A 26917-nucleotide genomic window follows, 5' to 3' on the forward strand; every position below is an offset into this window, starting at 1 on the left:
CTGATTTATTTGCATCAGTATAGAATGTAGGGGCTCCAGAAATTGGTGTTCCTTACACAGTGTGAGGAAGGATCCAATGTGTTTTCTTTATAAACTGAGGTCTCTTGCTTTGGGGATAAATGTTGCTAATTGCTCCAAAAAAATTACTGCAAGCTCTATGTCAATGTTCATTTTCTGCACGTAATGAGGCAATTTCAGCATTAGTAAAATGTACCACAATTTCCACTGGGTCTATTCCTGTTAATTGACGAAGTCTCAATTTTCCTTTCAGAATCAATTCAGAAACCTTTTCTATAGAAGTCTTTAAGTTTTCACTCTGTTTGTGTGGCAAACAAAATATCCATTCTAAAATAGTATCTTCTCTCTGCACATAATTGTACAGGTATGTTGCCACAGCACTGCTCCTTATGCAGACAACATGAGCATAATTTTCAGAGAAGTGCCCTAGAAATGATAATACATACTCTTAATTTTTTAGTTTGCTAAACGTTAGTATTCTGCCACTCACAAAATCTTTTTTCCTTGTAATTTTATAGGTCCATTGCCAAAGCACCGCCTTTTATGCTAATGTTGTCTGTTTCACATTTCAAACTGAGGAAGATAGGGCTGTTGCTTCTCCTTTAAGCTGCTGTGGTTAAAAATATTGATGTCAAAAAGAGAAGAACTTTTATAACTTTTATACTTACATGTACAGTGCTCTTCATTTCTCTCTAAAGGCACCTATTGATGATGTCCAGAGAACTTCCTGTAATTTTTACTATAATGCAGACATCCAGAAGACAAATCCTCATAGCTTTTCTTTGTTTCACGCATTCTGAAAATTTCCCTACCTCATCTTTTCTCTTACATGCTTTTGACTCAAACCAAATTGTGAGGACTGGGGCTGGGACAGTTCTGCTGGCAGGTGAGTCACTCACCTGTTCTTCTGACTGCTGTGACCTGCATCTGGGTACCAAAAGGAAGTCCACAGTGGGGGAGGGGCAAACCAAATTCTGGTTTGACTATTTTTTTCTTTAAATTTTTTTTTTTTACTTTTTTTTTTATGTATATGTACTTGAGTATATGTGTGTCTACCACTTGTGTGCAGGTGCTTAAACAGGCCAGAAGAGGGCATCAGATCCCCTAGAGCTAGAGATACAGGCTGTTGTGAGCCTAGGTGCTAGAAAAGGAATCCTGGCCCTCTGCAAGAACAGGTGCTCTTCCCAGGCGGGCTAGCTCTTCTGCTCCCTCCCCACTTTTAATGGTTTTAGAAGCATTTTGCTCTCTGCCAGACGCCTTAGTTTCTAATCACGAGTCAGTGAAAATTGGTACCCTGCATCTGTTTTTTGTTTTATTTTCCTTTCCTCTGGTTGGTCTTTAAAGGTTTTCTTCCTTTTTTTTTTTTTTTTTTTTTTTTTTTTCCTTTTAGGAATTTGATTATGGCTAACTGGGTACAACAGTTTTTACATTAACTCTGCTTTGGTTTTTGTGGTATAGTGGTTGGTTTTTTTTTTTTTTTTGGTTTGTTTATTTGTTTTGTTTACTTGTTCTGAGCTTTCTGAATCTGTAAATGTATGTCATCCATCAAATGCAGGCATCTGGGGGATATTATTTCTTCATATATCTTTTCACTATGATTTTCTACTTTCCTAGATCCTGATTACATGGATACTTGGTATTTTGCTCTTTACCAGAACCACATGACCCCATCTTCCTCTTCTCCTGTTTCTTCCTTCCCTCTCTAATCTTCAGATTACATTACTTGTATTGATCTAAATTTAAGTTTACTCTGAGCTTAATTCTGTAGCTAAATCTTCAATACGTATATTTCTAAATTTCAGATATTGTACTTTGCAGTCCCAATGTTTCCATTTCTTTCTTTTAAATTTCTCTGCTGATAATTCTTTTTTCACAATTTATAAGCATATTTACTTTTACAAGCTTGAGCATAATTATAATAGCTACCTTAGATTCTTTGATTGGTTCTTACTTCTAAAGCATTATTTGACTAAGCATGGGTGCGTACATCTTTAATCACATCACTCTGGAGACAGAGGTGGATCTCTATGAGTTCAAGGCCAGCCTGCTTTACGTAGTGAGCTCCAGGCCAGACGAGATAGTAAGACCCTGTCTCAGAAATTAAAAGTCATTTATTAATATCGTTTGCGGGGGTGGGGGTGGCACATGCGCCACAGTGTACATGTAGAGGTCAGAGGACAAGCTTGTGGAGCTGGCTTTTCCTTCTTGCCTTTGCAAGGCTTCCTGGCACCAAACTGTAGTCAAAAGGCTTTCATGCAAATACTTTTTTTCCGCTAAGCTGTCTTGCCTACCCCTGAACTTGTGAAATTTATCATGCTTGGCAGCTTTTTCTGTAAAGTTAGTCACACTTACAATTTTCTTGATAGGTTAAAAAAAAATACAAGTTGCATCTTGATTATTATGAAAATAGACTTTGATTCTGTTCTTCTGAGGATCATTTTTGTTTGTTTGTTTGTTTGTTTGTTTGTTTTAACAGGCAATTGGTTTGACAGGACTCAAATTCAGTATGTTTTATGGATAGCAGTTAATATGTCAGCTCAGTTTATTCACACATAAATATATTTCTGGCCCCAAAGGCGTCTCAACACATTTTTTTAAAATGGTATGTCTATTCTGGTAATATTTTCCTTAGTTTTCTAAATTATTATTTGACAAAGGAAATTTTACCTGAAAAATATCATTCACTGAAACATACTAAGAAAGAAACATAGTGGCTTTATATATAATATATATATATATATATATATATATATATATATATATATATATATATAAGTTTATATAATATAATATTATATATATATAGCTGGATATTGCCCCTCCAAATTCTTCTTTCAGTGCAGTATAATTCCAGGCTCAGTCATGGCGGAAATATCAAGGCAATGAAACAGTCCCACCTGAAAGCAGGATGTACCCCCAGATTTTGTACTTCGCATTTCACAGGGACAGGGCTTGAAGGGAGTTACATGTTGCTAACCACTCTAGGAATCTCTTTCCTTAAAGACATCATTAACTAAGAGGCAACCTGACCTAGTCAACTCTCTGTGTGTTAAACTGTCAACAGTCAGCCCTGACCAGTGTAATGTTTCAAATTCTAGAGCAGGAAGGAACTTCAGAGACCGTGGACACAAGACTAGTAAGTTTATGAGCCTTTGGACACCCCTAGTAGGAGATGAAGAGCATAAAGGTCCTTATTGTTTGAGGTAGAAAACTTGAGAACTTTCTGTCACTTCTTATCTGGATTTTGACTGAATGTTTAACCGGTCACTGCCTATTTCCATCTGTAAAACAGAGATAATGGTCTGTCTTGAAAGCCTGTTGAAGACTCTGGTTGACACCGAGTGGACATTCAATATTCTGCTTCCAGTTATCAAAAGGTGATGAGTGTTAGTATAAGGGGAAACCAGTGAGAAGTTTCTATTGTTTTATTCTGTAAGATGTGTTCTCTTGGGTGAAGCTTCAAATGAAAGATCTGCAGACTTTGCAAAGAGAATTTCCCAAAGAAGTTGATCACAGAAAGGCTCTGAAAGGGGCTCAGTGGAAGTCTTACATAGAAGCCTTACTAACTGAGATTATAAAACTGGACCCAGGATATCTTAGTTTTGTTTTGTTTTTCATTTCTATTTCTTGTTCCAATTCCCAGAAACACTCCAGCATAAGAAAGTTTGATCATATTGTTAAATCATGTACTGGACTATGCAAGTAAAGGTTGTATAGTACTGGGGTGGAAGTACATTGGTAGAAAGTTCGCTTATATTGCCAAACCATGTATTGTAACACAGGAGGAAACAGGCAAGCAAAGGCAGTGCAGGGCTCGGAAGGTAGCTTAGTTTCAAGAATGCTTGCCTGGCATGCGTGGAGCCCTGTACTCTATCAGCAGTATCATGTCAATGGGGGTGCGGTGGGACATGCCTCTAATCTCAGCACTCAGGTGATAGAAGCGGGAAGATTAGAAGTTCAAGGTTATCCATGGCCAGTCTGGGCTACGTAAGACCCTGTCTAAAAATAAAGTTAGAAGGGGCTGCAGAAGAACAACACTGTTGTCTGTGAATCCTGGTGTCAGCTAATAAGTACTCATTGAAAAATGACTAGAGATAGTCTTGCATCTCGATATCCACATTTCCAGAATCTGGTAGCCTGCAGGCTCTGTTTTCGGGTGTGATATCCCAGTAAAGTATGCTCAAGATTCACATGTCCAGACTGGACAAACCCAGAGGGGTGTAGGGTGAGTGGATTCTATTTTGTCTAGTTCCCCTGACCATTCTCACTTTTGTCCCCAAGATTTTGTTTTGTTTTGTTTTTTAAGAATCCTGGTTTAGTTCACTCTCTTATCCAGATTCAACTGGCTGTGTGCTGAATGTAAGCATTCACTAAAAGTTGGTTGAATATGTGAATGAAAAGCACTGAATCTTTAGGAAGTCCAGAGAGGTTGAGAGGTACCAAAGCCGTTCAGATGGAAATTAACAATGAATCACCCCAAGGCCTGAGCAACAAATGGTTTCCTGCTGACCTGAGCCCAGATAGTTTGCCTGGTTAACTAGTGCTCACTTCTTGGGTGGGAATCAGTCTAGGTCTGTTTAACTCCTACTCTTCTCTGTCTGACTCTTCAGAGAACAGGGTAATTTTTTCACCTTAGCAAGCCTCGTTCTGTGTTTATACCTGCCAAAGCCCCAGGTGCTTTGTGAATGAAATGGAATAGTGATTGGTGGTTCTGAGAGATACTCTGAAAGGAGAGATGATAGTTAAAATATCTGTATTTCATATTGACTCACCAAGAAATTCCTGGAGATGATAAACGTTTTCAGCACAGTGACAGGTTATGAAATTAACATGCCAAAACCAGCAGCCTTCATAGACAACAAAGACAAACAGACTGAGAAAGACATTGGGGGACAATCCCATTCATCACAGCTTCAAAGATAAATAAAACACTGGGAATAAACCTAACCGAGGAAGTAAAAGGACCTATACAATGAAAACTTGAAAACAACAAAGAAAGAAATTGAAGATACCAGAAGATGGAGAGACCTTCCATGTACATTAATTGTTAGGATTAATATTGCGAAAATTGTCATACTACCAAAAGCAACCTACGAATTCAAATTGCATCTTAAAATTCATAGGTAAGCACTAAAGATCTCTGATAGCCAAAGTAACAGAGCAATAAAAAACCTTCTGGAGGCCGGAAGGTGGTGGCGCACTCCTTTAATCCCAGCACTCGGGAGGCAGAGCCAGGCAGATCTCTGTGAGTTCAAGGCCAGCCTGGGCTACCAAGTGAGTTCCAGGAAAGGCACAAAGCTACACAGAGAAACCCTGTCGGGGGGGGGGGGGGGGAACCTTCTGGATATATCACTATCCTACTTTCAAGTTATACTACAAAAGCCACAACCACAACAACAAAAACATAATCCTGACACCAAAATAGATACATCAAGCAATGGAATAGATTTGAGGACACAAACATAAAAGGCCACACACCTACACCACCTGCTTTTTGACAGCAATGCCAAAAACATCTATGGTGGTTTGAGTAAGAGTGGCCTTCATAGGCTATATATTTGAATGCTTGGGCCCTGATTGGTGGAATTAGTTGGGAAGGATTTGGAGCCGTGGATTGTAGGAGGAGGTGTGTCACCAGGCATGGACTCTGAGGTTTTAAAAACTCACACCATTCCTAGGTAGCACGCCTCACCCCCTTGCAGATAAGGGTGTGAGCTCTCAGCTACTGCTCCAGCACTAGGCCTGTCTCCCTGCTGCCATGTTCTCTACCATGATGGTCATGGACTCGAACCCTATGGAACCATGAGTCCCAGATCAAATGCTTCCTTCTGTAAGTTGCCTTGGTTGTGGTAATAGAAGAGTAACTAAGACATCATATATTGGAGCAAAGATGGAATCTTTAACAAATGGTATTTAGAATACTGGACATCCACATGTAAAGGGATGAAATTTGATCCTTCTCTCTAACCATGTACTTAAATAAATTTTAAATGGATCAATGCCTCAGTGTTAGACCTGAAATTCCTAAAACTTCTTGAAGAAAGAGTAGGAAATATCAAATATAGGCTACATAGAATGTAGGCTCAAGTAAGGACTTTCTGAATAAAATTCTGGTCACCCAAGAAATAAGACTCGCTAATAAAATCCAGAAGCTTCTATACTGTAAAGGAAACTGTTGACTGACCAAGGAGGTGGCCTACAGAATGGGAAAAAATATTTTACAGCTGTACATCTGACAGAGGATTAGTGTTTAGAATATACAAGGAACTCAGAAAACTAAACACCAAGAAAACAAGCAACCCATGTGTCTGAACAAAGTTCTCAGGATAAGAAGTACAAAGAAATATTTTAAGATCCATTCACTATCCTTAGCCATTTAGAGAAATGAAAATTAAAACTACTTTGGTAAGATTTCATCTTACTCTATTCAGAATGGCTAAGATTAAGAAAACAAAAGGGCCAGGCATTGGTGGCACACACCTTTAATCCCAGCACTGGGAGGCAGAGCCAGGCAGATCTCTGTGAGTTCAAGGCTAGCCTGGTCTACAGAGCAAGATCCAGGATAGGCACCAAAGCTACACAGAGATACCCTGTCTCGAAAAACCAAAAAAAGAAAAAAAGAAAGAAAGAAAGAAAAGAAAAAAGAAAAAGGAAACAAAAGAAGAGGGGAGGTGATATAAGAATATGTTAATTAAATAAAAAAGTAAAACACAACAATTGCAGGTGAGTATGTGGTCAACGGGAACCCTCATGCACTCTTGGTGGAAGTGCAAATTGGTGCAGCCACTATGGTAATTAGTGTGGTGGTTCCTACACCACAACTTTACCATCCGATCCAGCTATACGACTCCTGAGCCTGTGTCTAAAGGACTATATTTACTACTTCAGAGATACCTGCTTATCTATGTTCATAGCTGCTCTATTCACAACAGTTAGGAGATGTAAACAGCTTAGATTCTATCAATGACAATGAAAATGTGGTACCGAGGACAGAAGTAGTTATGGTTCGGCAGTTAAGAGCACCGACTGCTCTTTTAGAGGATCTCGGTTCAATTCCCAGCACCCACAACTAACTGTAACTCCAGTTCTAGGGCATTCAGTACCCTCTTCCGGGCTCCATGGGCACCAGTCTCACAAATGATTCACAGACATACATACATGCAGGCAAAACACTCACATATAAAACAAAAGTTTGAAAAAAAGAAAATGTGTTACCTATGCACAGTGAAATTTATTTATTTATTTATCTATTTATTTATTTATTTGTTTGTTTGTTTGTTTGTTTATTTTTTGCACAGTGAAATTTTATTTGGCCTCATATAGACTTGCTATTGCTCTTGGGTGCCCACCATCAAATTTGATGGTAAGGCCTTATTGCTGAAATCATCACATACTTTGGTCCCAGGACATGTACAAATTATGGTACTGACTAGGAAGTGTCCTCTCTGCTGACTAGTTTTCATAGTCCTATGCAACCCCCGTGAAAGGGCTATTCGACCCCAAGGGGTCACGACCCACAGGCTGAGAACCACTGTGCTAAATAGTGTCAAACTACTGTCTTATTTCTATCCCTCTACCTAGAGATTAGTGCAAATTTCATACCTAATCAGAGGGAATGACTTTGTGCAGTGGACAGTGGCTAATCCAGAAACTCACAGCTGGTCAAAGTGCCGAGAATTAGTGTCATGGGAGTGCTCAGCCACAAATGAGACATCTGCAGCATACATTCTGAGGGGAATAAACCTTCTTTCTTATTCTTTCTCTCCTTATTCTAGTCTAGTCTCTTTTTCTTCTACCCAAATGTTTCCCCTCTCCTGCTTTCCTGATGACTTCCTTCTCCATGTTTCCTTCTACACCTTTCCTGGTGTTTTCCTTACGTATTACAGGTAAAAAACAAATTATCCCCAAGAACCCACATACAGTTAAACATTTATCTTTGAGATTTCTCCTAAATCAGGAGCCTTTCGGCCATAACCATTGACATAGGCAGTATTATAATTGCCAGAAAAACAGGTTACTAGTTTCACATTTCATATTTTAGAGTCTAGTCCAATTATGTCAAGTAGCCATCCAATTCTTTGTTTTTTTTAGTTACACAAAGTCATCATTTGTTTTAGCTGTAATGCACACTGACACCCGTGAACACATTTCCCTATATCAAAAAGAACTTGAGCTAACTTCCCAGAACTTGATTGTTTTCGTTAATCTTGAACCTAAACCCCAGTCTATATGACTCCTCAAGAGAAACTCGTAAGTCCTAGCCGCGTGATACTTCCTTGTTCTTATTTTCTATCCTCTGCAGTCTCTGCTTTATCAGGGGTGGGGGCAACACTATATTCTACTTTTATCTGTATTAATTTTCTACTAAACTAACCTCTGTCATAATCCCTTACTATAATTGTTAAAAATCCTTAGTCATTAAAGTTCTATTTAAACTAATACTATTATTGTATAAAATCATTACTTCAGTTAAATGATACAGTATAAGAGGAAATCATCTTCATACTAATCCACAGATAAAAATGGCCCAGTAAAGGGCTAGAGAGATAGCTCAGAGGTTAAGAGCACTGGCTGCTCTTCCATAGGTCCTGAGTTCAATTCCCAGCAACCACATGGTGGCTCACAACCATCTATAATGAGATCTGGTACCTTCTTCTGGCCTTCAGGGACACATGCAGGCAGAACACTATATACATAATAAACAAATCTTTTTAAAAAGCCCAGTAAAAAGGGATATTTTCATGAGATAATCACTCTTCATTAGAGGCAGTAGAGATTCCCCTACACCTGTTCATACCATGCCAGAAAAAATGGCAGCAGCAAATATGCAAAGGCACAGCAGTAGCAGGAGACATTCTGGAGCCCAAGCCCTCGGAGCCTTGCCTATCTGAGGTTCTCCCATCAGTGCCTTGCATTCTGGTGGGTTGAACTCCTGACCTCAGTTGCTACCTGCTGCTCCTCCGACATGGCCACTGGCACACCCCGCTCAATCCTCTTTTACTTTAAGACAAGGTCTCCCTAAGTTCCCCAGGCAGGACTTGAACTTGCCACCCTCCTTCCTCAGCAGTTTTTGTCACTAGTATCATAACCAAGCTGGGCTTAATTTGGTTTGTAAATAGTACAAACCAACTGTGATCAGAGGATTTTCATTAAAGTTTGCATGAGTTATCATTTATATACTTATGTATTTTATGTGGGTGAGTGGATTCACACAAGCCACAATAAGTAAACAGCTTGAGGAAGTCAGTTCTTTCCTTCTACCACGTGGGCTCTGATAATTGAATTCAAGTCATCAGACTTGGCGGTAAATGTCTTTACCCACCAGGCTGTCCAGGCCAGCCCTGGATGATGTAGCTTTTGGGTTTTTGTTTTGTTTTGTTTTGTTTGAGACAGGGTTTCTCTGTGTAGCTTTGGAGCCTTTCCTGGAACTTACTCTGTAGCCCAGGCTGGCCTCAAACTCACAGAGATCCGCCTGGCTCTGCCTCCCGAGTGCTGGGATTAAAGGCGTGCGCCACCACTGCCCGGCTTGGGTGATGTAGTTTTATTGGAGGGAAAAAATGTATTTGTTTCACACTCAAAAAATAAAAATTAAGTTTCCTCTAAAAATTAAGCCCCCGTCAAAATAGTTTAACTATATATGACTTTAAGGATGGTCAGAGAAGAGTGTGACCTGGGAAGAGGCAGATGCTAAGCATACCTCTGCTAAGTCATAGTCAGGTGACAAATTAAGCAAACATTTGCTGAGGACTTAGACACTTAGTATTGTAGGAAGAGAAACAAAACCTGTATCCCAGACATTCAGTCATGCGTTTGATAGCTCTTGCTAATCTCAAAAGTGACACCCCAGGAGACAGATTCTCTTTTGGAAAATGATGTTCTTCTAGACTCCTCATAAAGGGCAAATGGATACAGTAATTGACTCATAAAATTAGTTGTGTGACATGTTGGAAAAGATCCCTTATTTAGTATGATAGTTTGTTCATAACATCTTACTTCATATGAGTTATTAAAGTGTTACACAATCCTCTGATATAAATGAATCTTCTCCCTTAGAGCTGACAAGGGTTAGGACAAAAGCTCTAAGGAATTTCCCAAAGTCTCTCCTGAGTTAGGCAATAGGCACCATGTTTTAGTCAGTGGTATGCTGCTAAAGCCCACAGTACCAGAAGGCTTGCTGACTTGCCTCGCATGCGAATTTCTTGATATGCTTTCCAATTTTCTATTTAAGAGAAAGAGTTCATTCTCTCCAGAGGGTCTCACCCATCAAGCAGCGTAAGGTAAATAACACGTCTAAACATTGTAAGTACTAGGATGGAACTTAGCTGTTAGAGGAGGGGACGACCAGGTTTAAATGTTCAGTTGACAAGGGTAAAACCATGGTGGCCAGTTCCGTCCATCCCGTTAGCCATAGCCTTTTAGCTCTCATAAATCACAAGGCTGTACTGGGCCCTTATGAAGAAGCTGATATTACTAATGGCTTGTTCTGCAGGAACATAAACAAGATATAAAACTGAAGGAAGTCCTTGATGGCTCTTTTGCCTTTCTTAACAATCCATCATTATTCCATTATTAACATAACCTTAAGACAGTTGGTTATAATTTCTGTCATTGTGGAATTTCTATTGGGCTGTTGGGGTTTCATTTTGTTTTAAAATAAATATCCCCTAAATAAGAACTTTTAACTAATTGGGTGAGTGAAAACCCACAGCTGTTGGCCCCCGAGGGCAGGATTAAAGTACAGTGGAAGTAGACCTCCTCTCTGTCACAGCAAAGACGTGGAGATGGCTTTGCATTCTGCGTGCTGAGCTGTGGTTAGCAAAGCTTTGTTAGGAGTTTCCTTGGAGGATGAGGCAGTCTGTAGATATTGCTCAACACTTCCAGAGGTCCCTCCTATATTCAGGTTTGGCAATAACCAAGATCACTTGGAACTACATCTCACCTAGCTCCTCAGGAAAGGAGCAAAGAATCAGCTCCATGTGTCACGTGTATAAGAACTGGCAATGTGAAGTGAGAAGATTCGGCAATCTTGTGGATGTTTTCAGGAAGGTGTATTTGAAGTTCATATCCTATGCCCTTGTATATATTTGGAAGTTAAAATATGTTCAGATGCATATGCGAAAGGTTAAATTCCTGTCCTAAATTTAGACCAGTTGACTTCAAGGGTACACATTGTACATTAGCCAGTGTGTGTGTCTGCTGTTGAGCTAAGCTGTGATAAGCCTGTTTATACTGACTCAGGCACATGGCATTCATTTCCTTTTTTATAATATGCTTTTCCTGGGACATAAAAACGCACTGTATAAATATATATTTACATATATGCATGTATTTAATTTATGCATATTTATATATACACAGTATGTTATGTTATTTACATATTTGAATATAGTAGGTCATATTCATACTCTTTATATGCACAGTACTTATTGTTACATTGATGAATATTCTCTTGGACACTGTTCCTGGATATGAGACCCAGGGCTTCAGGCAAGTTAAGCATGAGTTTCATAACTGAGCCGTACTCCCAACTCCTGTATGTTGTCAGACTTTCTTTTGGGGACTACCAGCTCCCTAATAATGACATGGAGACTTTTCATTCATTATAATAGCTTTGCCTTAGCTTAAGCTGTTCACAACTAGCTCTTATTATTTAAATTAACCCATTCATTGCATGTCTGCCTTCCTCCACCTCTCTTCTTCCCAGAGCACCTGTCTCTGCCCGGAAGTTCCCCCTAAACTCTCCTGACTAGCTATTGGCCATTCAGCTCTTTGTTAAACCAATCAGGTGCTTTAGGCAGGCAAGGAAAGATAGCAGCACATCTTTACACAATTTGCTCAAATCCCACAACACCCATCTATACCACCTATGGCAACTCTAGGATGTGCATTCTTTATAAACACGGCCACTGCCACCACAGGTACAATTTAAAATCCTTTAACTCCAGTGTCTGACTTTGTGTGGTATGTTGTTTTGGCAGAGACACAAATGAGTTCACTTCCCATTCCCCTTTTCCCCTTGCTTTGTGTCCTCACCACAGGGAAGTAAAGGAAGCCGCTGTACTGTGCCCCAGCGGTACTGGGAGCTGGTGGTAGCAGGCAGCCACAGATGGAGCAAACAGGCTGCAGCCCGGACAGAGGCTAAGAAAAGATGCCTAAGCCTCAGCTCTGCTCCAGTGTGTGTCCGGGCTCTGGCTGGAACTTCAGCTTTTCACCAAACCCTGTGGCCCACACGTGTGCAGGTGCCTTCTCCCAGAGAAAGAGCCCTGGCTTCATACTCATTCAGAGCTCCATTTAACTAGAGCAGTGAGTCTCAACCTTCCTATTGCTGCGACTCTTTAATACAGTCCCTCATATTGTGGGACCATAAGATTATTTCATTGCTATTTTATAACTGTAAGTTTGCTACTGTTATGAATCCTAACTATCTGATGTGCAACCCTTGTGGGGGTTGTGACCCACATGTTGAAAACCACTGAACCAGAAAGTGACAGATTGAGTCATTCTAAAGTCCAAGAAACTCTTGTCATGAGAAAAACAGAAGACAAGCTCATTTTGTGCATAATTCTACCATCCCAGGGTTGAAATAGTATTAGGGAAATGTTGAGAGTTCTCCAACAGTTCCCCACCTTCTAACTCCAAACTCTACCCTTCACCCCAAACTTTTGTGTCTTCTAGAAAAATAAAACAACCTCAAAATTATTCATCTAATCTAACCTAAGAGCAGTTGAGGCGATAATAAACTTTCTGTGGTTCAGGCAGTTGTCCTCATTCTTCTGGTTTGGGATCCACACAGGGATGGTTTCTTTCTGTTGCTGGTTCTAGCAAGTCTTTCTAGGAGCTGTGCATTTCCCACCAGTAGTCAGTCAACATCTGTACCTCATCTGAGTGGAAGTATGTGTGTGGATGTGTGTGAGGCTGTTGTTGACTTAATTATATATGATAAATCAACTAGAAACTCTGAATCGGCTCTTGTAGATACCTGCCTGCATTGTAAGGGCTTCTGCAGCTCAGGAGCTGTTTGCCACCTCTGAGGTGTCTTAAAGCTAAAAGCCTGGGGCTGGGGAGATGGCATAGCAGTCAAGAACACTTATTACTCTTGCATGGGTCCTGGGTTAGTCCCCCATCCACATGGTGGCTCACAGCTGTCTGTAACCTATGCCTCCTTCTGACCTCTGTGGACACAAGGCATGTGTGTGGTGAATGTACATATATTCAGGCAAAATATTCATACACACAAAATATATTTTAAACAGCTAAAGGCCCGGAAGTGATCTTTTCTCTATTGAATGACATAAGCACATTACCAGCTGACTTCATTATTTAAAGGCAGGACCAGGTGGGAGACAGTTCCTAACGTTTAGGGTGGACACAGCACATTAAAGACTTGGGTAATATGAATATTCAAAGCTGGTCTTCTGCAGCTGAAGAAATTAGATGGATATAAGAGTTTCTCTTTATAACTATTTTTACTTATTTGGTTTTAAAAAGAATATACAATACTGTATAGTGTTCCTCCAAATACAGAAACAGCCTGGGCTAGACTGGGACTTCCACTCACTCATCTTTTGTGTCAGGGGAACTAGAAGAGGTCAGATACCTACTTAATGGAGCTCAGCTACTCTTAGAGCCCAAACATCACTCAAGCCCTAAAGAAGCACAGTGTCAGCTCCATTGGAAAGCAGATCAGTGTATAAACTGACGACATGACTGATCTGTGGCATGGTTAAGGAGAAGGTTTTTATTGTAGATATGAGGGAGAGAACAGCCAGAGGCATCTGGAAGAGTCCAGAGTAGAGAAAGAATGTGGTAGACTGAACATGACCAGAAGGGGAGGGGAGCAGAGAGGAGGAGACCGAGAGAAAGACAAAGAGAAGACCAACAGAGAGCAAAAACGAAAGGGAGGCCTCAGAGAGCACAGAGCTGAAATAGCAGGGTTATAAGGAGAATGAGACGCTGTGCAGAGGGAAGCCCATGAGCTGGAGAAGTTTAGGGTAGGGGAGAAGTGAGAAGAGCTACTGGATACCAAGTAGGCCTTGACGATAGCACTCGATTTTGTATACTTACGCACCATAGATAACCATTTGTCCCTTCTGCCAATGATAAAGGAAATGGCTCCTTTGGTAGAGAGGAATTGGCTTCACAAGTTCCCCCAAAATGCTGGCTTTGGTCTAACTGCCAGAATTTGGGGAAATGGAGTTTCCTTTGGACCTGACAGTCAAGAGAGGTGAACTGGGAACATGTAGATTTTTAAAATTTAGAGACAGCCCTTATAACTATCTACCTAGGAGTTGGGTTTAATAGATTGTTAGCCAATATGAGGGTGAGGAAATGTCCAATGGCAGCAGGGTTTTGTTCCTTTATCCCTGCTAACTGACATTTGCTGACCAGTGTTTGATCAGAGTGCACTCAAAGGAATCCAGGAAGAACCTTAAACAGCTCGAGTTACCACCCTTCATTTTTATGCAGTAAACATTCTCTGTATGGTCCCTGCAGTGTGCCAGGCTTTGGCCTAGGCTGCAAGACTGGCGAAATTGAAATTGTTGCATTGGTTGGAGAAGGGCTGGGCGGGTGTGAAAATTGAGGTTCTCCCAGTACTCCCAACCTCTTCACCACCCTTCCTAGCTCCCTTAGTGGCCCTCTTTTACTTAGAATTCGCCTGTGTTCCACTTAGTGTTTGTAATTATGCACATATATTTGTTCACGAAATCCCAGCTTCTTAACCTGCAGGTCATGCGACTGAACGTGGGGGTTGTGAAAACTTTGGCAACACCACACTGTCTCTGAATGCACACTGACCAAACATTAATTCCAAACCAAACACTGAACGATTCCAGGGTATTTGGGGCGGCACTTGCGCGCAGTGTTTCAGTGCTGTGCAGCCTTTGGTTCTTTCTGAACACATGACAGGCCTTTTCTGCACTGCTCATGCTGCTGTGCCATGAAGTGCCAGTGGGTGCTCAGATTTAAGACTACTGTGTGTGCATTCTGCTCCTTTAGAAACATTATGGTTTCATTATGGAAAACAAAGTCTTTCGCTCTTTTCCTACTTAACTAATTCAATACTTACATACTGAAGAATGAAGATATCTTTGCAGTACGTTGTATCAGGATATTTGAATCTCCCATACCCATTTAAAAAAAAATCTGGGCATGGCCCAGATTGTAGCCCCAGCCCTGTAGGGAGGAGACAGCAGGTTCCTGGGAGCTTGCTGACTACTAGCCTAGCTGAAATGAGAGGTTCAGGGAGATACCCTGTCTCAATGAAATAAGGTGAAGAGTGGTAGAGCAGGACACCTGATGTCTTACTCTGGCTTACACACACATGCGTGCGCGCACACACACACACACACACACACACACACACACACACATACACACACTCACACATACACACACACAATTGTGACTTGAATTTTCTCGGAATTAGGACAGAATTTTCAGCAAGTTTTAAATAACCCAAACACACTTCTACAGTTATGTACTATGTATTTAAATGAAGTATCAATCTCAGCTGATGATTATAAAATAAATATAGCAGTTAACTGAAAAATACTGAAGGTACTCTACATTCAGCATATTAAGAATTTTGCCAAGACTTAATTATGTAAATTTTATTATGTAAAAAAGCATCTTCCTAGTATACAAGTTTGCTTTCATCTTCAATAAATAGCAAACTTGTATCTATACCAAAATTGTATTTATACTAAAAAATTGTTTTAAAATAAATTTCTGTATCATTCGTCAGTCACAATTTGATTTGTATACCTGTGTTCTGGAGCTTTGTGCCTGTGTTAGCGTGAAATTGTCTTGGGTACAAAGGAGTCTTGAGGGAAAAAGGTTGATTAATGCTTGATTGAAATAAGTGTGTTTCTGGTGAGGGTGCAGAGATCAGGTAAAGAGGTGTTTCCTACGCCACCAGTGTTTCCCCCTTCCTCCGTGGCTAGTATCCTTTACAAAACGTATTCTAGAACTTGTGCAATCCCTGCGTGTGTTGTGGTTTCTCCCTCCCAGCTTCTCAGCCCTGCCATTCTTTGTAAGATCTTCTTTTTCCTTGGGAAGAAGCAGACTGCAAACCTTCAAGGCCTAACTACTTGCTTCCTTCAGATTTAAAGGCTCTCGGGGGCTCCTGTTACAGAGAGAAGTGGGCCGAAGCCTGCCCTTCTCCCGGTTCCTTTGTTGTGATGTGGTCATTAAGAGTAGAGTGGGGTGAACAGCGGGGCAAGAGCCCAGTGAGCCCTTGGGTTGATAACCTTGGCTTTCAGGAGTCACGGGTGTGCACTGAGGTGACTCTCCCGGAAAACCGAACCCAGACTGCTGCCCACACCAAACCATCATGACCTTTCAAGCAACCCTAGACTGTGCTTAAAGAGAAAAGCTGTTACTCTCAGCTGTTCCCAGTGCACAGACGCCTCTGGCTCTCCAGCATGTCAGTACTTGCCTTCTGGTTTTTCAATTGTGCTCCACCCAGTTCAGTGTAGGGGCCCCACCTCTCACAAGATCTGGGTATGTGACCCTGGAACCCAGACAGCCTCGCACATAAATCTTCCTGGTCCACCTGCAGATCATCTGTCAGCAGCTCTCGGCTTCTCTCTTCGTTAGGCTATTCTCACACGTCCGGCAGACACAGGCCTCTGGAAATGGAGACTGACCTTGTCCATCTCTGTCTTAATCTGTCTTTGTATTGTCACTGCCTGCAGCCAGGCTCTGCTCAATTGGGTAATTTCATGAACCCCAAAGTAGTAATGAACAGCGATGACATTACTATTACTATGTCTTAGTCCATTTCCTGCTGCTCTAAGAGGAAACCACAGGCTAAATACCTTTTTTTAAAAAAGGTTTATTTACTTATTATTTATACAGTGTTCTGTACTGCATGTATGCCTGTAAGCCAGAAGAGGGTGCCAGATCTCATTACAGATGGTTATGAGCCACCATGTGGTTGCTGGGAATTGAACTCAGAACCTCTGATAAAACAGCCACTGCTCTTAAACCACTGAGCCATCTCTCCAGCTCCTGGCTAAATACATTTCTAAACAGTAGGCTCATAGTAGGCTTACAGTTCTAGAGCAATGGTTCTCAACCTGAGGGTCACAACCCATTTGATTGAATGACCCTTTCATTTGGATTACTTAAGATCATTGGAAAACACAGATATTTATATTATGATCCGTAACAGTAGCAAAATTACAGTTATGAAATAGCAAGGAAATAATTTTATGGTTGGGGGTCACCACAACATGAGGAACTGTATTAAAGGGTCACAGCATTAGGAAGGTTGAGAACCACGATTCTAGAGGCTAGGGTCTAGAAGCATGTCGCCGGCATCTGGAGAGGTTCTTAATGTGGTTTCATTACCTGGGAGAATAAGAAATCCTGTGCTGCAAGTGAGCAAAGAGAGAAAACACTGAATTCATTATTCTTACCAGGAACCCACTCTACCAACAGCACTTGGTGCATGCTAAGTGGATTCTAACTTCACATCATCACCATGGTGTGATGGCTCATCTTGGGTGTCAGCTCGGCACACCTGGGAACCTCAGCTGAGGAACTGCCTCCATCCTGTCGGACTGTGGGCATGTCTGTAGGGCCCTTTCTTGATGGTTAATTGATACAGGAAGTCCCAGCCCACTGTGGGCAATACCATCCTTGGGCAGGTGGGCTTGGGCTCTATAAGAAAGATAGCTGAATGTGAGCCTGGGGATAAGCCAGTAAGCAGCATTCCTGCCTTAAGTTGCTTTTGGTCGTGGTATTTATCACAACAGGAAAGCAGAGTAGGACAAACGGTGAATAAACTCTAACCTTAATAATTTTAGAAGGAGTATTCAAACAGCATAATGAGCAGCTGGATTTCACTTTTGGGTGTCATGAACTGAATGTTTATGCTTCCCATTCATATGCTGAAGACCTGACCCCCATTGTAATAACATTAAGAGGTGGGTTCTTTGGGGGAGTGAATAGGTTTAGATACCATTGTGCGTATACAGAAATGGTGAGATTAATGCCTTTGCAAAAAGAGACAGAGCCAGTTCTCATCCATATGAGTTTGTAAGAGGGTGTTCATTGGCAAGCTGGGAAGAGGGCCTCGATAGAACCTTCCAGCATCTTCATCTTGGATTTCTCAGTCTACAGAAATGAATGTTCCATAATTAACACAGTATATAGCATTTTGCTACAGCAGCTAAGATAACAAGGCTCTTTCTACAGTAGCCTGTGCTTCCTGGAAAACAGGCAAGCCCTGAGCTTTCTGATCAGTTTGATGTGTGGGCAGTTTTGTGATGGCAAATCATGTAGTAAATTAACGCCGTTAAGCCACTTCTCAGTGTTTGAAGAAAATGCACAGGGCAGCCATGCAATAGTGTAGATTTGATAGAATTGTTTACCTTGTTAGTTGGATGACTTCGGGCAAGTCAGTCCACTGCAACAATAGCTTATAACATATGTGAAGATACAATGCTATTAGGAAGAATAAAAGACACCAGGTAAAGCCGTGCTTTGCACACTGTACTACAGACAGGAAGCAATCAGTCCGTGCTAATTATTGTTGCATTACCATTTTGCTGGGGAAATGGGGTCCTCAGATGACGAAAGGTCAACAGTGTGGAGTGGGATATGAGTGGAGCAGCGGGGGAGCCCCAGGAAGTTTTGGAAGGAGGCTTAACGGAGTAGAGTTGGGCTAGGGCGAGTGTAGACAGAAGTTCCATGATTTGGCCTATGTAGTTTTATCATTTTCTTTCTTTCTTCCCTTCCCTTCCTTTCTTTCTTTCTTTCTCTTTTAAAGAGAATTGAACAGACATTAGGTCTGTTTCCTGCACCTACCCAGCCTGAGCTTGGGCAAGCCCTGAGTCTGGATTTCCTTGACTATAAGAATGACATAGAAAATACCTATGTTCTTTGTTGTGAGGTACAAAAGGAACAACTCACAGAAAATGCATTAGATATGGAAGAGTGCAAGCAAGAATAAAATTATGATTAGATAAGAAACCCAGGATCTCAGAAAAATCCTTAGCTTCCGAGACGGTAATAGTCTACCCTCTCTCTGTACACAGTTTCAGAATCCCCGACAGCTGACAGAGGCTGAGGCCCAGTGCTAACGTGGCCATCCTGGCTGAGTTGCCCTCTCTCCTTCCCCCAACTGCAGAGAATGTTCTTTAGGTCTTTGGTTCCAGTACCTGAGATAATTCATGAAGTCCCCCATACAATAACTATCACAGTAATAACAAACAGCAGCAGCAGCAGGAGTAAAACACCTGCTACTACCGTGTATGCAGTGGTTTTAACATGTTTGACACTGCTAAGTGCTTTATAGACCTTATCCAATATAAAGCTTGACACCAGAAAACAAGTATTTTCATTCCCAGTTTAGAGGTAATTAAAACCCAAAGTGGTGGTGTATTCCTTTAATCCCGTTAGAGAGGCAGGGGAATTGCAACAATTTCGAGACCAGCCTGGGCTGCACAGAGAGTAATAGAGGCCATCAGAGCTACATAGCAAGACCCTGTTCCAAACAGGTAAACTAGAGGGCTGAGGAGACGGCTCAGTGGTAAAGGGCTTGCCTCAGAAGCATGAGGACCCGAGTTCAGTGCCCAGAATCCACACAGAAATTCTGGGTGTGGTGACAGGATGACCCAGGGCTTGTTGGCCAACCAATCTAGCCTAATGGAGAAGCTCCAAGCCCAGGGAGAGACCCTGTCACCAGGAAGGTAGACAGTGTTCCTAAGAATGTCACCTGAGCTTATCCCTCTGGCCTATACACAGACACACCCCCACAATTGCCGAGATAATTAAGTTGAGGCTTAAGGAAAAATTCCTATACTTAATCCATACTTCTTTCTCCCCAAAGTCCTTTGGGCCGTTTTACTGATAAATATAAGAAAAACATGCTTTTTCCCCTTGTCACTTAAGCCGGGTTTGTCATGTAGGATGTGGTAAATGATTACAAAGTTACTATTCCAGTGTGTCTTCTCCCTTTATAGCTTTTGTTGCTGGAAAAATTTAGATCCCCACAGTATCCTCTGATCACCCAGAGACTGGGTTGACAGCAGGAATCATCTACCGTACTTATCCTGGGCTTCGTATATTTGTTGTTTTGTTTGAGCACAAGAAAAGCCTTTTAAGGGGCATGCCATTCTGATTGTATTCATGAGGAAACCAATCAAGGAACCTAACCAAATACCCTGCTAATAAGTAACAGAACTCTATGTCCATCCAGACCATTCCAAGCCACACAAAGAAAACGGGTGTGGAGACCAAGCATTGTTTGTATCCTGTGCACAGTGTACCACAGGCAGCCGTGAGGAACCTTGGAATGTGGCAATGTGATGTGATCCAGAGATGCAAAAGAGGCCCGCTTGGTTTATGTTTAAAATTATTTCTGTGTCACGTGTTTTTAGGACTAAATCCTGAAACTTGGGAGAAAAGAAAAATGGAAGGTCTCCTCTTGCGTGATAAGGCTAGCGCTGGAGGAGAGAGGTGTGAGCTATTAAATTCTTATCATGGCACAGAGGTTTTTGAATGTCAAATGTTAAACTCTCCTACATTCCATATGAATTTTGCTGTGAGTCTTCAGTCCCTAGGGTAGGCTTCCTGCCTGTGCCTGTCAGCCTCATTGTTAGATATTTTAAATAAAGCTTTCCCTCACATGAAAACTCCTTCCAGCCCTTCCTTTTAGGAAGCAGTCATAAATAAAGGGTGTACTGGGCCTTTGCAGTTCCCTTCCTTTTACCTTTTTCAGCTGTGTGCCCACCCCCCACCCCCACCCCCCACTCTCCATCCTCAGAAGTGTAAAGCTAAGGTAAAAAAAAAAAAAAAGTTCTTTTTAAAGGGGCTCTGGGGAAGTAGGCAAATGACAGAAGCGTCTATGCGAAAATTAAGGGAGGGGAAACTCAGCGAGCAGGAAATCCATTGATGTTATGATGAAACGTTGTCACTGGAGATGATGACAAATGAGAGTCGGGTTCCCATGGGGACCACACACTGCCCTACTGATCATCTGACCCATGGCTGGATGTTGGCTAGCCTCAGAACTGACCCAAAAGATGACAAGACGGTTTTAGTCCCCTTGTCTCATAAGCATTCAGGAGCCCCTTAGGGGACAAGGGGAGAGGAGAAAGGAGGATAAAAAGATGAAAGCTGAGATGTGGAAAGAAAAATGTTTTTAATTATGCCGAGGAGGATTGTGGGTCCACCTGTAGCTTTTTGTTGAGGTTGTCCTTTGTTTTCGCCCGTCTGCCAGAGATCATGGCTGGGTGCAGCCCCGGTTTCTGGGTGGCCTCTTGGAAGGTTCTAGGGCAGAGCATCCCCCTTGAGTTTAGCAGATACATTCAGGCCTTAATCTCTCTGTGGGCTGTCCTGACTCTAAGAGATTCCGTGATGCTTGCCCAGCAACCTGGGTTTGGTCAGCATGCTAAGGGAGATTGCTTTTAGAAAGGGAAAAGAAAATGAATTATTAGTTGAGGTTTCCATAGTGAGCCACACATAGTGAGTGCATTCCTTGGTGGAAGATAAAGAGAGCCCTTCCCAGGCAGCAGGTAACTGGGCTATAGCACTTTACGTATCCTCTGCCTCCATTTCTCCAGCTAGAAAGTGATAACTGCTATTTTTCTCTTACACCATAGAGTATTATAATGAAGCATTATAATAAGGTAAAAAAAAAAAAAAAACTTGAGCAAAATATTGAATTTGGAAACTCATTCCCTAAGGGAAAGGAGCAGTCTGTCACCTGTACTGTCTGTCCAGCTTATAAAACAGTGAATGTTTGAAGATGTCTGAGTTATTGGAACAATTATAATTTAGTCTGATTGCACTTATGCTACAATTAACATAGTCAGGTAACGTTAGCAAGGGATTGTGAGGTTTTGTTTTGCGGGAACTGTATTATGACATCTAACCCTATCCTTTCTAATGTGGGTACTTTCATAGGAATGATGAAGAATTCTGAATGAAATCCTATTTTTAAAAACCCCAGTTCTTACTAAAGTAAGAGGCTGCATGCCGTACACTCTCCTGCCAAGAATCTCACGTTAAAGTGAATTTAAAAAGCACCGGGGGATGCTGGCCATGGAGTGCGGTTGGCAGACTTCTTGCCTAGCATGTAGGGAGTCCTGGGTTCACTCCTCAGCACTATATAAACCAGATGTGTTAGTGCATACCTGGACCATCTTCCAGCATTCGGGAGGTAGAGGTAGGAGGATCAGAAGTTCCAAGTCACCCTCAGCTACACAGTGCTTTCCAGGCCAGTCTGTGTGACGTAAGACCCTCTCACCTAGAAAAAGAAAAGATAGATGTGGAGCGGGGAGGCTGTGGAGTTAAACTGTCAAGAGAAGTGCTGTCTAGAAGTTAGAAGCTTGGGCTCTGAGGATTACTGAGTTCCTGTCACCCCGTGACCTTGAAAAGGTGACTTCGTCTTCAGTGTCTGCCTCTAGGAAATAAAGGCTTTGGCACCTCATAGGGGTTTTTTGTTGTCTTGTTTTTTTAAAACAGGTTCAAGCAGTCCTTGATTCCTAACCTCAGCCTTGAGTACCTGGAATTAGAGTCATGGGCCTCCTCACCCGACTAAAGGGGTTTTTTAAATGATTAAATTGATATACACACATGAAATGCTTAGTGCGGAAACTTCACAAAGCATTCAGCGAACGTTGGCCTTTTCTTTCTTTTTTTTTTTTTTTTGTTTGTTTGTTTGTTTGTTTGGTTTTTCGAGACAGGGTTTCTCTGTGTAGCTTTGTGCCTTTCCTGGAACTCACTTGGTAGCCCAGGCTGGCCTCGAACTCACAGAGATCAGCCTGCCTCTGCCTCCCGAGTGCTGGGATTAAAGGCGTGTGCCACCACAAGATGGGGTGTCCCGTGAGAGTCTGGGGAAGCTGCTATAGCGACAGCAAAAGCATGTGGTTGGGATTGTTTCACTGTCGTGGATAGCTGGACTCTGTATGGCGGTACTGTGTGTCCACTGCTGAGGAATGTAGCTTGGGGGCTGGGGTGTATCTCCTGTTAACTTAGCACATGCCAGGCTCTAGGCTGAAGCCTACCCTCACCAGGCAGCCAAAGGCAGGTGTTCCCCAAAGCTCTTAGCCGGAAGCTCCAACTGCCCCACTCCCAACAATGAGTTTGGCAGCCAACCCAGACTGAGGGCTTTCTAACATTGTGCTCTGTGCCTTGTCTTCTTGTGCTCAGAAGATGTTTAACCCCTGAGGTTTGCCATAGAGTCACCTTTCAGGTGACATTTGTGGCTCCTTTAGGTTTGCTTTGTCTGAGCTGGTGAACACAGGCTGTACAGGCAAGACAGTTTTGACTTAGAACAAGTGGATCTTTTATTGCTCTGTGGCTCTGTGCTAACCACTTAACCTGGTTGACATAAAACAAGAATGTCGGGCAGTGGTGGCGCACGCCTTTAATCCCGGCACTCAGGCGGCAGAGGCAGGTGGATCTCTGTGAGTTCGAGGCCAGCCTGGGCTACACAGTGAGTTCCAGGACAGGCTCCAAAGCTACACAGAGAAACCCTGTCTTGAAAAAAAAAAACAAAAACAAAATCAAAAACAAAAAAACCAAGAATGTCTACACTGTAGAGTCCCGTGTCTGGCATATAGCAAATCCCTTCATATAGCATTGTTAGAATTTTCTGATGAACCTCTGACATCTCTCTGTAATATGTTTGCAGTCTACAAGTTAAAATGTTGATGATTCAGATACAGCGCCTGTATTTGTGCAGCTTTATGTAGCTTTCCTTCAACATGCTTGCCCTAGGATGGGATTCAGCCTATCCTTAGATGCTTCATTTAACTATTGCTGGGGGTTGGGAGGAGACTACCTATAACTCAGTGGCATAAACCTATGTGTTTATGCTTATGGACTGTATGAGTAAAGATTTCGGACCAGGCCATACAAGGATGGCTTATCTCTGTTCTGTGGTGTCTGAATAGACAGCAGGGCAGACTCTAGGGTTACAGTTCTCTAGAGGCCTCTTCTTCTTTGGCAAGATTTATTTATGTGAGTATTCTGCCTACCTCTATGTGTGTGTACCATGGGTGTGCCTAGTGCCCTCAGTTCACTGAGGTATCTGATCCCCTGGAACTGGAGTTAGAGATGGTTGTGAGCCACCAGGTGGATGCTGAGAATTGAACTCAGGTCCTCTGCAAGAACAGCAAGTGCAATAAAGCCACTGAGCCATCACTCCAGCCCTTTTAGAAGCTTCTTGACTTGTGCCCAGATAGGATTACTCCAGGACATACTCAAGCCCTTGATTAGGCTGACAACTAAGTACATAATATGGCCTTTCCTTGTGTCTGTGGCTTCTTATAGAATGGTAACTGGGAGCCACCATGAAGGGTGGGCAGATGGAAGCCATATGATCTTTTGTAACCAAGGCTTGAAAGTTATATGATGTCACTTTCTGTATACTCTACTGATAGAAGCCATCCTAAGGCCATTCAGACTCCAGCAGTGGGGTAGACGGCATGCTAGATCCCAAATTTGTTTTGTTTTGTTTTGTTCTGCTTTTTTTTTTCGAGACAAGGTTTCTCTGTGTAGTTTTGGGATTAAAGGTATGCACCACCACTGCCTGGATGTAGATCCCAATTTTTAATACAACAGTAAGTTCCGTCTAGGGATTGCTAAGAGTTCCTGTCTCATAACAAAGTGTCTGCTTCCTTGTATCCTGAGGTGAAACTCTCCCCCACCAGACATTCCTCCACATAGTGTTCTTGCCAAGTGACCATGGACCCAAAAACCCTCTGAACTTTTGAATTAGCATGTAGCTAAGTTTGATCCTGGCAGCCTGATGATTTATTGGTAGACAAATAGGTAGGTAGATAGATTGTACTGTTAAAGAAGTTGTTGGTTACTAAACCAAAAATATAAATAATAAGGTAATTTCTAGGAATAAATTTGGGGGCTAGATGATTTGTGGTTATGGGAAACTATTCTACACATTGTAGAATGTTTAGGTGCATTCTTGGCCCCTACTATCTACTTGATAACAGTTTCTACCAAGTTATCACAACCAAAATTGTCTCTAAACATTGCTGATAGGTTTCTGTACCCCAATACTAGGTTTCTCTACCAACAGAGTAAGCCGGATCAAGATGAATTAAAAAGTAAAAGACCAGGTTTTTTGGGCAAAGCACTCCTGGGTGACCCTCCAGCCCCCAGAGATCGAGGTGGAGGAAAGGGACAGGAGAAAAATCACATGGCCAGTCTAAAGGAAGGGACTTAAATACCCTGTAGGCGCAGGGGTAGTGACGTGTCCTCACAAGTTGGGTTTGTGCCCAATTATAATGCTTTAGGCAGGGATTGTACAGCTGGAAGCTTCAGGGGAGGAGCCGCCGCTTGGCGGTTTTTCTGAGAGGGCGGGGTTCGGAGAGGCAGGAATGAGGCTTTCTCAGCTAGAAGCTCCAGCCGTATAATTGCCACATGGGACAATATAATTAGTGAGTGATCTAACTGGAGGTGTGAAATTTAAATGTACGTATTGCCTCGATGACCTTCACAGAGAAAACCCACGTCTTGGTACAGTTAGAATTCTAGCTCAGGGAATAGAATTGTAGGTTGATGTGATAATTTCCAGCCATACAGCTCCCCTCTAGCAAAGAGAATCACTCAATTCAAATTATTTTCATATTCCTTTCTATGTCCAGAAAAGTTTCCAAGCTTTGTTAGTATGATTTTTAGGAAACTTTACGAGCTTCAGTTCTTTGAGCATATCACTGAGAAAAATATTGTCTTGAAAACAAATGGAGATATTCTGATTGCCTCTGTGTTCCTGCCTGTAGGCTACTAGATTGTATGAGCTGCATGACCCAAAGGGGATGATTAGTTCTCCTCCAGTGTGCTGTTAATGAATAGCTCTGCAAAACCAATTAGCCATAATTCTATCCGTCATCTCATTTGGGTAACATTTTGTTGAAGGGGAAGACAAACAACATTGTTTTCCTTGGAGATCTATAATTAAGCTGTGATATTTGATAGGAACCATGGAGGGAAAAGCAGTGTACATACCATTTTGCTTTCCTTATTCCCACGTGGAAGTAAATCATGATGAAGTGTTCTGTTCACATCAGTTAAGCATTTGTCCGTCTTAATGGTGTAATGGGTCACATCTGAGTACATTTCTAATTACACATTTTGTTTTATATGAGTGTCTACATTGTACCTCCCTAGGGAATTGCTATTCACACGGGACACAGTGATGGTGTCCCCCCAGGGCTGTACAGAAGGCACTGGGTGTCACTTCCCTTCCTTCCTGCACACCCAATCCCATCCATGTGACCCCAGAATCAGAAAGTCTCTCGTTCTTTTTTCTTCCTATCATTATTCACTCTCCTAGCCACAGTGCATTGTGTCGTGCTGGCGGTAATAATATCTGAAGTCCTCATTTCTTTTTTTCCATCAAGACACTTGTGGATATGCATCATTCCACTGAATTTAGACACATAAGAGGTTGGAAATACAGCTTCCTCTCTTACAGACAGAAAAGACTACTTTATGGCTGTCTAAATTTCCCACCATGATGTCTAGGTGTTTTGCAACATTTGCCCAGCCCACCAAGTAAAGATGATTTGGGTGTAGTGTTTGTGTTCTCTAAAACTTAGTGTCTGTATCTCATGATGCAAATGAATTAGTTTATCAGGAAAGATGAAATCAATGGGTGATTTATTTTGCTCACTGTCATCCACAGCTAGCCAAAAAAATCCGTGAGAAGTTCAACCGTTACCTGGACGTGGTCAATCGCAACAAGCAAGTTGTAGAAGCATCGTATACAGCTCACCTGACATCCCCGCTGACCGCCATCCAGGACTGCTGCACAATCCCGCCTTCCATGATGGAGTAAGACTTGAGCATTCTCTGCTACTATTACTCATAGACTAAGAGCTGGATTGCTTAAAGCTCCAGATCCAAAGTGCCCTTGTTT

The 26917-nt window shown here is 42.0% G+C and overlaps 1 protein-coding gene across 1 annotated transcript in view; it reads left to right on the forward strand.

Annotated features, from left to right (window-relative positions):
- Nucleotides 1-26917, forward strand: part of Cachd1 (cache domain containing 1) — a 227314-nt gene that overhangs the window by 96440 nt on the left and 103957 nt on the right. The window contains exon 3 of the mRNA XM_059254575.1: nt 26684-26832. Within this exon, the coding sequence (XP_059110558.1) occupies nt 26684-26832 (149 nt within the window). The remainder of the gene's footprint in view (nt 1-26683; nt 26833-26917) is intronic.

Source organism: Peromyscus eremicus, chromosome 2 (assembly GCF_949786415.1).
Source record: "Peromyscus eremicus chromosome 2, PerEre_H2_v1, whole genome shotgun sequence".
Taxonomy (NCBI): domain Eukaryota; kingdom Metazoa; phylum Chordata; class Mammalia; order Rodentia; family Cricetidae; genus Peromyscus; species Peromyscus eremicus.